General features: G+C 43.1%; 1 protein-coding gene across 1 annotated transcript in view; it reads left to right on the forward strand.

The window, feature by feature from the left end:
• The window catches only part of Slc25a13 (solute carrier family 25 member 13), a 276,904-nt gene that overhangs the window by 239,021 nt on the left and 24,251 nt on the right, over positions 1-13,632 (forward strand). The window contains exon 16 of the mRNA XM_023716885.1: positions 9,031-9,171. Coding sequence (XP_023572653.1) covers positions 9,031-9,171 — 141 coding nt within the window. The remainder of the gene's footprint in view (positions 1-9,030; positions 9,172-13,632) is intronic.

Consider the following 13,632-nt stretch of genomic DNA (forward strand, 5'->3'; position numbering starts at 1 on the left):
AGACTTCGGGGGTCTCCACTACGCCTTCAGCTTCATACAGCTGCACACACTGCCTGGCCTCCCAGGCCTTCTGACATCGGGGCAGAAGCCTTCTTAACCACATAACTCTTGCGTTCTGTGTGTACCAGCACCACAAGGATGGTGCCACAGCTGCAAAGGTACCAAAGTTCCCTCTCTTGGCTGTAGGGAACAAGAGTCCCTGGATCGCTGGGCACTGTCAATCTAGTTTTGAGGATCAAATTTTCTATGCTGCTGCCCTTCTGATATATGGTGTTCTGAGGTCTTCTTTTCAAAGCAAGGTCTTTCACTTTTGCAGTTTTGAGTCTGCAAAGGGTGGAGGAGACTTGGTGTTTCTTGCAATGCTGTCAGGCCCTCTTTTCTATCCTGTTCCCTCTCAGCAATGGAGATCTCTCATCTCTCTCTTTGTAGTTCACAATTTGTTTTGTTTGTTTGTTTGTTTTCAGAACCAGGGATTGAACTCAGGCCCTTGCGCTTGCCAGGGAAGCACTTATTCCACTGAGCCATCTCCCTGGCCCTGTAGTTCACAATTTGGCCCGAGCTTTCTTCTGGTCAAACTCACAATGTCTTAAATCATTCTGCTGAGCTCTTTACTCTTGATTCTCTGTATAAACCTGGCTAAAAGCCCCCAACAGTAGCTATGCCACAGCCCCAACTTTCAATTTCATCTGCCTTGAAATTTCTTCTGCCAGATTAATTAGTCCAGTGCTCTTAATCTTAATCTCAAGCAAAGTCTGTAGACAGGAGTAAAATGAAGACTGTCTTTGCCAAGCTATAATATGTATTGTCTGGAGTCCAGCAGCCAGTGCCACCCTTCTTCTGGTAGAAAGCTCCTGAGCCTGTTTTTTTTATGGGATTTCTGTCAGCCTTTACCAGGATTCCTGTCAGCCTTCTGGTCTTCTGAGGTCTGACCAGAATAGAATGCCCCATACAGAACAGCCTTAGGCATTCCAGCTCTACTCTTTTAGGTGCTATCTCCAAACCTTTCCAAACTCTTCCCACAAACCATTCCCAAAGGCTCTTGAACCAAATGGTCAGGTATAGTCACAGCAACAACCCCACTCCCTGTACCCAGTTCTGTCTTGGTTAGTTTTCTCTCATTGCTAGGACAAAATACCTCCACAGTTTGTGGCGATTTCAGTCCATAATCAGCTGGCTCCAAGGCAGAGTGGGATGGCACAGGGGCAACAGCTCAGGGTGGCAGAAGGCAGCAAAAGCAACAAGGAAAAACAAGTCTGTTTTCCTACCTTACATTGTATGCTGGCTATCCATCCACATAATCCCTTGCCCTCCCTTTCCACAAGTTTAGAATGTTTACAAATAAGGACCGTGGCTCTCTGCTAAGTCCCTTAGGCAACCTAAAAGTCTCAAGTTGACACAGTGTATCAACTAGAACAGGCTAGGTACAGATATGTAACGTTGGTGTTGTGTCTTCCACTGTGTGGGTTGAATTGAAAAGCAGTGCATGAGTGTTCACACATAGACTCATCCCCAGGTGTCATTAAATACTGTATCTTCCTGTCACAGATGAGACTAGCTTTATCCTCATTTGTTGTGAGGAGCTAAAATGTTACTTTACCACTGATTCCAAGGGATCTTTTGTTCTCTTTCTTGGTCTGATACACCGGAACTTCACTTGTATCTCCTTGGTCATATCCTGTTCCATTTCATTCTATTGCTCTGTGTCTCTGAAGTACAGACAGTAAGGGTAACTACCAGTTGGGAGTGTCTGCCATGACAAAAGTATTCGCCAACTCTTTGTATGTCATGAAATCCAAGACTATATTTTGTCTTTCATTACTCCTCTGTTGGGGCCTTGTGCTGTTTTGCTTAGCACAGAATAATTATCCTTTTCTGTGTTTTATCTCTTTATTCTCTCCCCTTGGATCTTTTTTCCCAGAGTTACCCAAAATAAGTTTTCACTGTCCCTGACTTGCTGTCATAAGTAACTGCCATTTCCTCATGTTTCTTTCCTCCCAAGGTGTGGGCTACCTGGGTTTTGAATTCTTCAGCACCCGCTCTGTCATTCCCACCCCTCACCTTGACTTTGCCTGCCGGGGTCAGGAGGCATTGTTGGCCATCTCATCTCCCTTCTGTGATCTGTGAGCCCCTTTCTTGGCTTTGGTGCCCCAATACCATTCAAGTAAGTCAGACGTTTCCTGTGGCTTCTGAGGTTTCTCACTAACAGGTTTTCTTCTTCTTTTCAACCCTTGTAAGTTCCTGCCCTCAGTTCTGTTTGGATTATACCCTCATCTACATGACAAGCTCTTCTACATTGCTGAATGTCTCAAATTTATCTTTATACCCCCTGCCCCAGTTAAACATATGCAGAAGTCTGGGTCCTTTCCTTGACCTCCCATGTTCTTCCAAACACTGTTGGTCTCTGTTGCACCTATTACCCATCACTCCACCTCATTACAGATGTAATTATTCTAATTGTGGTCTTTTTCTCTCCACTAGTCTGCTAAAACCCTAATTGTTATCCCTGCCTCAGGGCTCTTTCCTAATAAGCCCATTTTCCTCTGCTACCCTGGCAGCTTCCTGAGGCACATGGATACTAGCAGAACTGCTCCTTAGCCCAAGGTTCTGTGTCCTGGGCCTCTTCCCAAGGCCAGTGTGGGGCAGGTAGGTAGTGCGCAGTCCTGGCTTGCAAGCTGTGTACTGGACTTCCTATGGTTGGCCCCACAGTCTTATCTTCAGCCATGCATTCAGCTCCTTGCCGTCTATAGTGCTGCCGTCCTTCGTGCTGCCTTGCCAGCAAATCCACTCAGGCTCTGGCATCCAGCAGCTTTAGCTTAGCATCCAACATGGTTCTTCCTGCATGACCCCAAGCAAATTAAATCATTTCTTTTGCTCCTTTCAGTCTGTTCCTTCATAAAATCAAGGTAATATTACTAATTTTATGGTATTATAAAGACTAAACAAATTTATAAACTCTCAGCATGATTCCTTGTACCAAAAACCCTCAGGAAATTCTGTCAGATGATGAGGTAGATCTCATAATTATCCTTATTAAAATTTCACTTGATGAACATGGTACCAGATCTTAGCCATCCAAGCATAAGGTGCTCTTTCACTGTGCTGTCAAATACCCTCCTGGATTATCTCAGTCCTGGGTCCACTTCAGTTGGCAGCTTACAAACTGTAACCCTGTGTGCTTTGTAGCTTCCCAGAATATTTCTGGGAGAAACCGTGCCTTTAAGCTGCCATACCAACTTGGCTGAACCTTAGCTCTTACTGTATATGACAGTTATCTTTCCGCATGTGCCAGCTCCAATATTTGTGAGGCCTGAGTTACTGAACTCTGTGGAAAGTCTTGTTCTTGGGCAAGCAGCTGTATTGTTTTGCGGCAGCTCCCAGAATGAAATGACATAGACAGTATGATTTAAACACCAAAAATTTGTTTCATTGCTTTTCTGGAGGCTGGAAGTCCAAGCTCAGTTTGTTGGCAGGCTGCTTTCTTGAAGACTCTCTCCTTGGCACAGCCCTGCAGCTTTACCTGGTCTTCTCTACGCTTGCATGTCTACGTGTAAATTCCTATACTTGTAAGCATAAGTGAGACAGACCCATTTCTCTTCATGAAGACCTCATCTCCAAATACATGTAGAGTATATGTTCTGAAGCCCATAGGTTAAGGTGTTTGGGGGGTAGTCATAGTAAATGGATTCATGCTGGAACAAAATTCAACTCCAAAAATTGTTTTAATCTTTCTGTGCTTCATTTTATAATCATGTAAAGTCTAGGAGAGGCCTCTATTTCATGGACTGAAGATACACCTGAACAGACCAACACCCTTGTGACCAACACTTGGTATTTGATGAATGTCAAGTAGCTGAGCCCTTCAGGTTTCTAGGTAGCAGGAATGATTTTGCACTCATCTTGTGTCCTTGTAGTCCCCAAGACAAACTTTAAATGTGATTGCTTAAAAGTATTTGGTAAAAGAATATGTGAATGAAGAGAAAATAAGTCTTTAATAGATATGTTTGTTTCTCAGATGTCATAACAAAGATTATAGCAAGAGGCCGGGGAAATGGCTCAGTAGAATAAGTGCTTGCCTAGCAAGTGCAAGGGCCTGAGCCCAATCCCCAGTTTTGCCAAAAATAAATAAATAAATAAATAAATATAATAAAAAAGATTTTGGCAAGAACTACATAGAAAAATCAGGTCCTCACTGCCAGTACAGTATGCCACACTGGATTTGGCATGGAAAATCTCCCCATCTTATTTGCTACAGACTCTAAAACATCATAGGGGAATGACTTGTGACAAAATTGCACATACAAAAAGGCCAGTATCTTCACACAGCCGGAGCTCGGAAGTGATGAAGGACACAAAGACATTGTACACAATAGGTGTTCCTGTTCCTGTCCGTTGTCTGCCGATTCAGCTGTCTTTGATCTTTGGAGAAGAGGAGCATGGCTGAGGTACTGTGAATGAGTAATAGACCAGGAATTGGGATCGCAGCAGGCGGTTTGCTGCTCAGCACTCACGCCTTGGATATAGCTGCACCCGGCACCTGATGATAAGCATCTTCTCTCGGGGCCGGAGAGTCTCACGGTTCCTTCCAGCCTGGCTCCAAAGAGCCTGTTTCACCTTTGACACCTTGCAGCGGGCCACTGTGATTCTCTAGGTTCTTTCTTTCTGAGGCCACCAGAGGCTGTGGGGCCATCACTATTTTCTCGTAGCACTGCACCCTTCCTTCCCAATGCATCTGTTTCCTGCGGCCCTCTGCAGTGAATTTGCCCCTTGTATCAACCTGATGGATGAGAATGCATTTTGCTGTAGTATAGACCTGGTGCTGTTGATTGGTTTGAAGTTAAGGAATTGGGTATAAGTCTATATTTCTATCATGTATCTTTTAACCTTTATGGATATCAGTAAAGATCTAAAATAATAAAAGTTCTATACTAAAAATTTTATCCTTTAATAATGGCATCAGTTGCTTAGGAGATAAGAGGTAAAATACAAAAGTTACTTGGAAATATTGTGAAAAACCAGGATTAGAAATCAGTCTTCAGGAAGCTGATTCTCAGAATTGGCAGGGACCCTGGAGAGGGTAGAGTGAAGGGATTCTTTACCCCCACGGCACATAATAATCATGTAAGCAGTTACTTTTAAAAGACCAACAAAGAAGTTCCTGTTTAGTTGTGCAGAGCGGGGTGCAGCAGTCCCTGCTTTTTACAAGCTCTGCAAGGGATTGTGGCATGCAGCCTTGGAAGGAAACCACCACCCTGGGGGAGAGAGAGAACCCAGCCCCCGTGGGACTGTCGCTCTGTCCCGAACACGGCGAGAGCTCCTGGACATGGGTCATCGCTGTGCCTCATGACAAGTGTCACAGCTTGTGTCTGCATGCCCCCACAAAGCCACATGCCGTCAGGCGGGGCTTTTGTGGAGGTCGCAGGACCGACAGTGTGTCATGCTGGTACTGATTCATGGCACAGTGCTAGAATCAAGACACCAGGATTAAGGTGGTGAGTGCTACCCATCCTAAACGGCCTGCATAAAATACGTAGGACAGGAAGAGCTGTGGGTGACCCTTGCTGCTTGGCCATGGACTGTTCTTCTCTGCAGAGCCTGTCTTCCATGTGTCACCATGCCTTGGAACCCATCATTTATGACCTGAAACCTCTACAGACTGTGTGCTAAATAAACCTTTTCTCCTTTAACTTGTGGATGGTGTTTGTCTCAGCAGCACAAGAAAAATAACTAAGATTCTGTAATGGTTGGTGCTGCGTCCACTTGGCAAGATTAGAAGTTTAAGCAACTCAGCAGGGGCTCAGAGTCCTCATTTTCTAAAGGTCCTGGGCCTGTAAGAAGGGGGGCATGGAGGTGGTGCGAGTGCTGTGCCCGCCCTTTGTAGCCTGCGTACAATGTGAGGGAGGAAGAGGGGCCTGCTGCTGTGCCCCCCCTCTGCTCTTGCTGCCTTTGCTGTCTTCTGCCACCTTAAACTGTGGCCTCTCCACCATGTGCCACCCTGCCTTGGAGCCAACTGCTAACAGACTGACACATCCACTAACTCAGCCAAGCAAACCTTTCTTCTCTTAATTCTGAGGGTCAGGTATTTAGTCTCAGCAATGAGAGAATAACCAAGATAGACACTAAGTGAGGTACTTTGACAGACAAAAGAACTGAGGCTGATGTTCGTGTGGGGTAGCCAGCACTCCCACTGCCACTGTTGATACTACACGGGTGAGGGCACACTCATTCCTCTTTACATCAAGATCGATGTTCTCTGAGTGCTTTTCATTTTATCCTTCCTAGAGATAATCTTACCCTCTGGAGGGAGTTTTGTGAAATCAGTTGTCAGGCTAATTCCATCTCACCATGCTTGTCTCAACACTTCTGTCTCCATGAAATAATTTTCTTATGTTAAGTGTTTGTGCCTATTTGTAAGTCTCTGGATCCTGGTTTCTTGTTCATCTGAAGAGATTTCTGGTTCAGAGGCCCCAGGAGAATCCTAACTGTACGCTTAGCGTGCTTGCCAGGCTTAGTCCACTTCATCTCCTCGTCCTGCCGACCTTCAGTTACTCGCTTGCTGGCGCACAGGAAATAAGGGCTCTCAGGCCAGGCAGGGGTTGGTTCTTCCATACCCAAATGGGGTGACAGCGCATGTGCAGAGCACAAACAGGGAGCAGAGCGCCTTCCTGTGGGTCTTCTGGGCACGTTGGCGTTTGGGAGTGTCCTCTCACGCTCTGCTTCCTACTTCTTGAGACCCTTTCTTTGGCCTTTGGTGAATCCAGTCCATCCAGCCTGTTCTGCCACGCTTAGATGAAGGTAACAGGAAGTCATGGGGAAGAGGAGATAGAGAGGGGAAGCCTGCGGGTAACAAGCACAGGAGAAAACTGCTGCCATGTGCCTGTAGAGAGAGGAGAAACCCTTGCCCTGTTTAAGAGCAAGTATATCCTTTCAAATGTATCAAATTGATAAAAACAGAAAAACGATTTGATTTAGTAACTGAATATTTTTTTGTTAACATTGTATATATTATTATACATAGTTATTGATTTTTCTGTACAGAAGTAACTCCAGATCTATAGAGAAAAAATTAAAAGTATAGACAAAATAAACTGTTGGTAAACTTTCTGCCTCCCAGCTACCACATTAATATATGTTTTCCATGTGTAAACATGCAAGGGTTTCTACTTAGCACTGTATGTAGAACATTTTTCTACAATATGTTCACTGGCTACACGGCATCTCAATGCGTGGATATACTCAAAATCATTTAATTTATCTCTTGCCACTGGGTATTACGTTGTTTCTAATTCTTAGTTCCAACTATCATAATCCTTCAGAGACCATCCTTGTAGCAAGTTATAATTAATACAGATCATTTTGTGCAGTTACATACATTAGGAACTGGAAGTTGAGACTTGTAAGAGGTAATTTTAAAGGATGTTTATAACATATGAGGGTCGGGGGAACCAGAGAGACCACCAGGCATGGAAGGCAACATGGCATGGGAGTTATGGTACCTGGGTGTGGGCCAGCAGAAAGTGATAAAGATGTCAGCGGGGAACAAGGAGAAGTGTGTCCCTTCCCTAGGGTTGGAAAGAAGACAGGACCATTACGTGGGAAGATTTTAGTCAGCATCTGTAGTCAAAGTTCTGTGGCATTCTTGCGCCTCAGTGGGCAAAATCCTTGAAGCATCTGTTAGGTATTTAAAACAAAAAAATTTTTAATCTATATTTATTTGGTACAGGGTCTCACTGTGCAGCTCAGACTCCTAGTGATACTCCTGTCTCAACCTCCTCAGCACTGGGATTACAGGCATGCACCACCATGCCCAGTCCCGTGTCTGGCACAGCCTGCCCAGTGTTCCAAGGCTGGCATGGCATGCAGTACTCGGGATCGAACTCAGTTCCTTGCAGTTGCCGTACAGGCGCCTAGACCACCAAGCCATCTCCCCAGCCCCTCTGGTATAAATTTCCAGCTGTCTCCAGATGTCCCCAGGACCTGGGAGTCCTGTCTTTCCTCCTTCACACCTGAGCTGGCCGATGAGTTCCCTACTGAGAACCCGTTGTTCTGCGGGCAACGGGTTGGGAGCGAGGAGAATCCAGTCTAAGCTGAGCCTCACAGCGCTGACCCACAGTTTACCTGTTCCCGCGATGACGTCTCTGGAGCTGTGAGGCCCAGCACCGTTGTCCATCTTTGCTCTAGGATGTGGCTACATAATACAGTGATGAATTGTGCTGTGTATTAATCTGCATCTGGATCATACAGAAATGTATATTATGACAAGGGATAACAGGTTGAAGTACACTATAAAAGAATATAATTGCTTGTGATAAATACAGGCTTAGCTTCAAAATAGCTAGCTTAAAGTTTCCTGTGTAATGCACTTTAAAGATTTCACTGATGATCTTGGATGTGTGGCGTACAGCCTTTGCTGGAACGAAATAACTCATTTTGTTCAAAGTTTGGGCCATAATTGATTTAATGTGTATTTTTACTTATTCAGCATGCCATTTATCTCATATGAGAAAAATAATTCTAGAGACAGGTGATACATAAGTGAAATTATAAGAATCATTTCACAATACTTCATGATCTACCCAATTGTTTTAAATTTCTTTTCCATCTAAGTTTTTATGTTCTCTGCAATTGTTGAATCCTTGCCAGAACCCTGAAATCTGTTACTCAAGAGTATTCATCCTCTCATTTCTGGGATCTGTGTCTTACTTGGATGCTAGTTGCTTGGTGTTACTGCTTGTGTGCCCTTGGCTTCGAGCAGGGGCAGGGGACAGTTGGTTTTGCCTCACGAAATCTTGGCCATTTTACCACGCGGACTCCTTTGGCCTCTTCCAACCTTGACGTGAGAGGTAGCGCTTCTTTATGTGAAGCTTCCTAGACAGGAACTGTATTTTGATTCAAACTTGTAATCACCAGTTATTTTAATTGATGAGACTATAGGCTGTCAGAGTAGACTTCTGAGCTTGGCTGAGAATACTTGCTCATCTTTACCTGACCTTTTCTCATCTTTGATCCTAAACCTTTTCTTTTTCTCTTCAGGCTGGAGGCTCACAGGTGATTTTCACAAATCCTTTAGAAATCGTCAAGATCCGCCTGCAGGTGGCTGGAGAGATCACTACCGGTCCCCGGGTCAGCGCGCTGTCCGTTGTCCGAGACCTGGGGTTCTTTGGCATCTATAAGGTAACTCTGCCCTCAACCATTTATTTGCTTGCTTTCTCATCTCATGAGTTAGCGTATGGTGATTTTTTTATGTCTGGGTCTAGAGAAGACATCCCATGCAACTCTTGGGACATCTTCACGCAAATTAGAAGGCAGCCTTTGTGCCTTCCACCAAAAAGGTGCCCCTACAGGTGCACAAACCCAGGACAACCATGATGTGAATGGCAGCATCTGAAATCGTTCAAGATAACTTTTAGCAACAGTGTTGGCTGGAGCTTAGTCAGCTTCGCACTCATGCACAAAGCGAATTCTCAGTGCCGTCCTGCATGAGGGATAGGCACACGGATCCCTGGCTCCAAGTGTTACAAGATAGGCCGAGTTCAGCTTGAGGAGAAGGCCGCACCAGCTAGGGACTCACAGTATCATCTGGTCCTGCACGTTTGGGCCAGGCTTTCTCTGTCTGTGCCTCAGCTTAGTTATTATAAAGTCTAACTCTTTTTCATTTGGAAAATGACCTTGCAGAGCGATTGTAGAATAAAACTTTAAGTGTTCTTGAAAGCTGTTATTCACACTTATCTTCTACAGTGTTTGAGTGGAATATACTAAAATCATCTTCACGTATATGTCCAGCGCTAAAGCATTATTGAAAGAAAAAGTTTTAAAGGTTCTTTTAAAATATTTTATATTAATTTGAATAAGCAGGCCTTTAAGAATATAGGGGGAAAGTCAAATGTCTATTTAAACGTCGTAATTATTGATAACTCATTTACAACTTACACAGAACTGTGTCATTTGCTTAAAATTAATATTACTTTGTTTCTGTAAAATTCGGGTTGGTTTCATTGTAAGAGAGTCAAAAGTTTCATTCATGCTGTTCATACAAGTGTTAAACCAGGGTTCGGTCAGCATCCACTTTTTGGATCATGTGTGAACACGATCCTGCAGAGAACATTGTCTGCCTTTCTAACCCCACACTGTGCAGGATGGAGTGCTTTTGATCATCACTTGCAATCTTGTTGCAGAGAATTTTATTCCATGTGCACAGAGCTCTGAGCCAGGTGATTACTTTTCTCTTACTCCCAGTTCATCCTGCATGGCAGTGACTGACCCCATAACGTGTAACTTGCTATGCTGCTGAAGAGAACCTCTAAATAACTGGTCATGACAGTCAACACAGGATGTAGTCTTCCTGCTTTTTCTCCCTCACCTGAGTTCTACAGGTGACCTTAGGAATCTAGAAGTAGTAACAGTTGAGGTTGTTTCAAATCTGCACCCAATGCTTTTCAAGGTCAAGTGGTTGGAAGAGTACCCCATGATCTGAGCCTTCTTCAGGATTAAATGCAACCCTCTTTAATAGGACTGAGATCAGCATGGAAAAATTTTCCTTCTTTATTAAAAATATTGCCTATTTACTTAGACATATGTCCTATTTAGGAGTAAACATGCTGTTTGTTTTTTTTTTTAAAGCAGTACATAAGATGTTCCATCTGTGATTGTGCAGTGAACACTGTGTTCTATAGCTGTTTTATCAGTTTATTACCCAGGTGTAAGAAATAAACAGTATTGTCATGAGACATAGCACAGATCAATTTGAAGGGAAGTCATCTTCTTTTCTAAATTTTTAGGCAGGCTCTTGCAGTCGATAACATGATGTGGCAGCTTGTCATTTTGACAGGATGCCAAGCAGTCTTTCAGGAGGCTGTCTGGTGAAAAGCACTTGGGTACTATGGCAATGACTGTTATTGAAATGTCTAGGTGGATAAAGTGGTAAAAACTTGTTTGCTGATACAGAAACACACTGTTAAACTACTTGCAGATGTGATACGAGCCCAAGACTTAGTGCTTTTCATCTTCACAGTATTTTATAACTTTAATCCTCTTTAACGCTCCTTGGAAGTAGTTGGTATCCTGATTTTGTAGTTGGGTGAGCAGACGCTGCCAGCCTTGGTATTTGAGCTGAAATTGAGGCTCTGAAGTTGCTTGCTTCCACTTTTGTGCTAAAATTGCTTTCCTAAAATGAGCAGGATTGCTCAAGTTTGAGCAAGAGCACTCTACCATATAAAGTTAGTTTAATCACTGGTCTAGTGGTTTAATCGAGTTCAGAGGCATTCCACAGGGCTTGGCACTGTGTACAACATGGTGTTTTTGGTATACTGATAACTACCAATTGAGTCACTAGTGCTTTGAGCTGGGAACTTGGTTTCATTGTAAGAAAGTGATTTAGCAGTCTCCAAGTTCTGTTGGCTATCCTTATCAGCTAACGTGGCAGAGCCTGGAAGTCTCTGTTTCCCAGACGACATCTCTCTGTGGTGAGAACTTCTCTCAGTGGACCAGGTCAAAGCACCACCCTAGGTGCTTAATCTCGCTTGTCCTGCAAACCTGGTTTCCAAGCCCACCCCACCTAAACCTACTCTACTTCACCCTTCCAAGGTCCAGGATCATTCTAGCAGGTTGGGGAACAGCTTTAGTGTTGCTGTATAGTTTCATGTGTGTTTATTTGGGGAGAATGCTTTTTGGTAATACAGTATTTCTCTGTAGACTATAAATGACCACCTAAAAATGTTAAGCCTGGTATGTGTCCCCTGATTGGGTCTTTAAAAAGGAAACCACTGTCCAGGTTTTAGTTGGGACAGGTAATCTTTCTCCTGGGATGCTCTTGTTTGGAGCTGTTAACATGACAATACGGAGCCGGGAGTGGGGAGCAGGCAGCTCTGTCTGTGTGTTTAGGCCTGCTGAGCGCAAGTTATCTAAATTGGACTTAACCAAGCTTTCTGTTTTCCCCTGAATTGACTTGCAAAACGTGACTATTCTGTGACTTTGTGGTAAATGGTAATTAAGATAGTTGCTTTAGAAATACATTTGCAATTAAAAAATGAGGTGTGTATGGTAAACATTTCACATTCCTGAAGTTAGAATAGCTCAAAACATATTTAGTGAACTATGTAAACAAAACTCTCCCTGTGATAACATTTAGAGATAGTTGTATTATACTGGAGATAGATGATTGAAGTAAGAACAGAATAATTAATTGCCTTTGAAAAAGTTCTTGAATATAATATAATTAAGAACTCTACAGTATATACTACCTTTCTGAAAAATATGAGGATGGGCCTGGAGGTTCTGTGGTAAAGCACTTGCTAGCACGTACTCTGGTTTTAATGTCTAGGAGCACAAAAATATTTTTAATGTATAAAATATATGAGAATATAATTCTCTTTCTCTAGGTAACTTTTATTGTGAAAGCCTATGGAGCATAAATGAAGTCCAATAACTTTTATCTTACAGAACCAAGTTGTATCCATCCAACTTTGAAGGTTACCTCTTCCATAGACACCATCAGTCAGTCTGTAAATCTTGTTCTTTAATGTTAAGTGGCAGCGCAGCTAATAGAAATCAAAAGATGCTTCTTTGGGAAGCAGTGGAAGAATTCATATCTCTCTTTGAAGACAAAAAAACAGGGTCACTTGAACAGTGACAGCTAGGGTCCAGCAAGCATTGTTGAACACAGTTTTCAAATTCTAATCACAGATTAAACATTGGCTGTTACTAGAAGCTTGCTTAAGAATGTGGGCTCTGTCTGCTCCATTTTATCAAAGGCATTCATTTCATCCCACTGCATTTGACAGGGTAATTCAAATATATTTTTCATCCATGAACTTCAATGCATGTGAATGTTCATGCATTGTGTATACATAAGTGAGCCATTAGAACTGCTGTCCATGCATTGTGAAAATAGTATATTAATACATTCTTGTCCTGCTAATTGGCTCAGAGTTAATTTTTTTTAATTTTCAAAATATAAGTTGATGTTTCAAATATTAATAATTCAGAAAGATATATGAGAGAAAATAAAGTTACTTCTTACCTCCCCCTTCAAAGAAGAGCCAGTTTTTTTACAGTCTGAAAAAGAATTTTTCTATTTATCTTTTCTTCTTCTCTTGTACATCTAGAGTTGTACCATTATCAATATAGTAATTTTTAACACAAATAGAATATTTTAAATACATTTTGTCTTAAAAACCTCTTCCCTCATTATTCAGAAGACCTGTATACAGTGGTAAAGGTTTGTTGGTTTGGGGCTTTTTTTTTTTTTTTTTTTGCAGTATTGAGATAGAACATTTTTTAACATTTTGCTACTTGTATGTATGTTTCTTTCTAGAGCCGCCTGGGTTGTTAGCAGGTGGCTGTGAACAACCAAGGTGCTATTTGTGCTTTGGTGTGTAGGAAACATCAGCCATCAAGAAAACAAATTTGTGCCACTGGGCCATGCTAAGGACCTTGGAGAAGTAGACAGCAGGGTCCGGGGTGAGGAGGTGGGGGAGGGCTCTGGAATAAGGTGCATAAGCAGCGACCCGAGGAGATGAGAGTGTGAGCAGCCAGCAGAAACGTGCCTGGTGGAAAGCCCCCCATCAGCTTTCCCCTGCTGGTGGCCTACAGCCACTGCGAGGCCTGGGGCTTCCTCCTCTTCCCGTGCCACCTTTC

The sequence above is a fragment of the Octodon degus genome, unplaced genomic scaffold (assembly GCF_000260255.1).
Source record: "Octodon degus isolate 3935 unplaced genomic scaffold, OctDeg1.0 scaffold00050, whole genome shotgun sequence".
Taxonomy (NCBI): Eukaryota; Metazoa; Chordata; class Mammalia; order Rodentia; family Octodontidae; genus Octodon; species Octodon degus.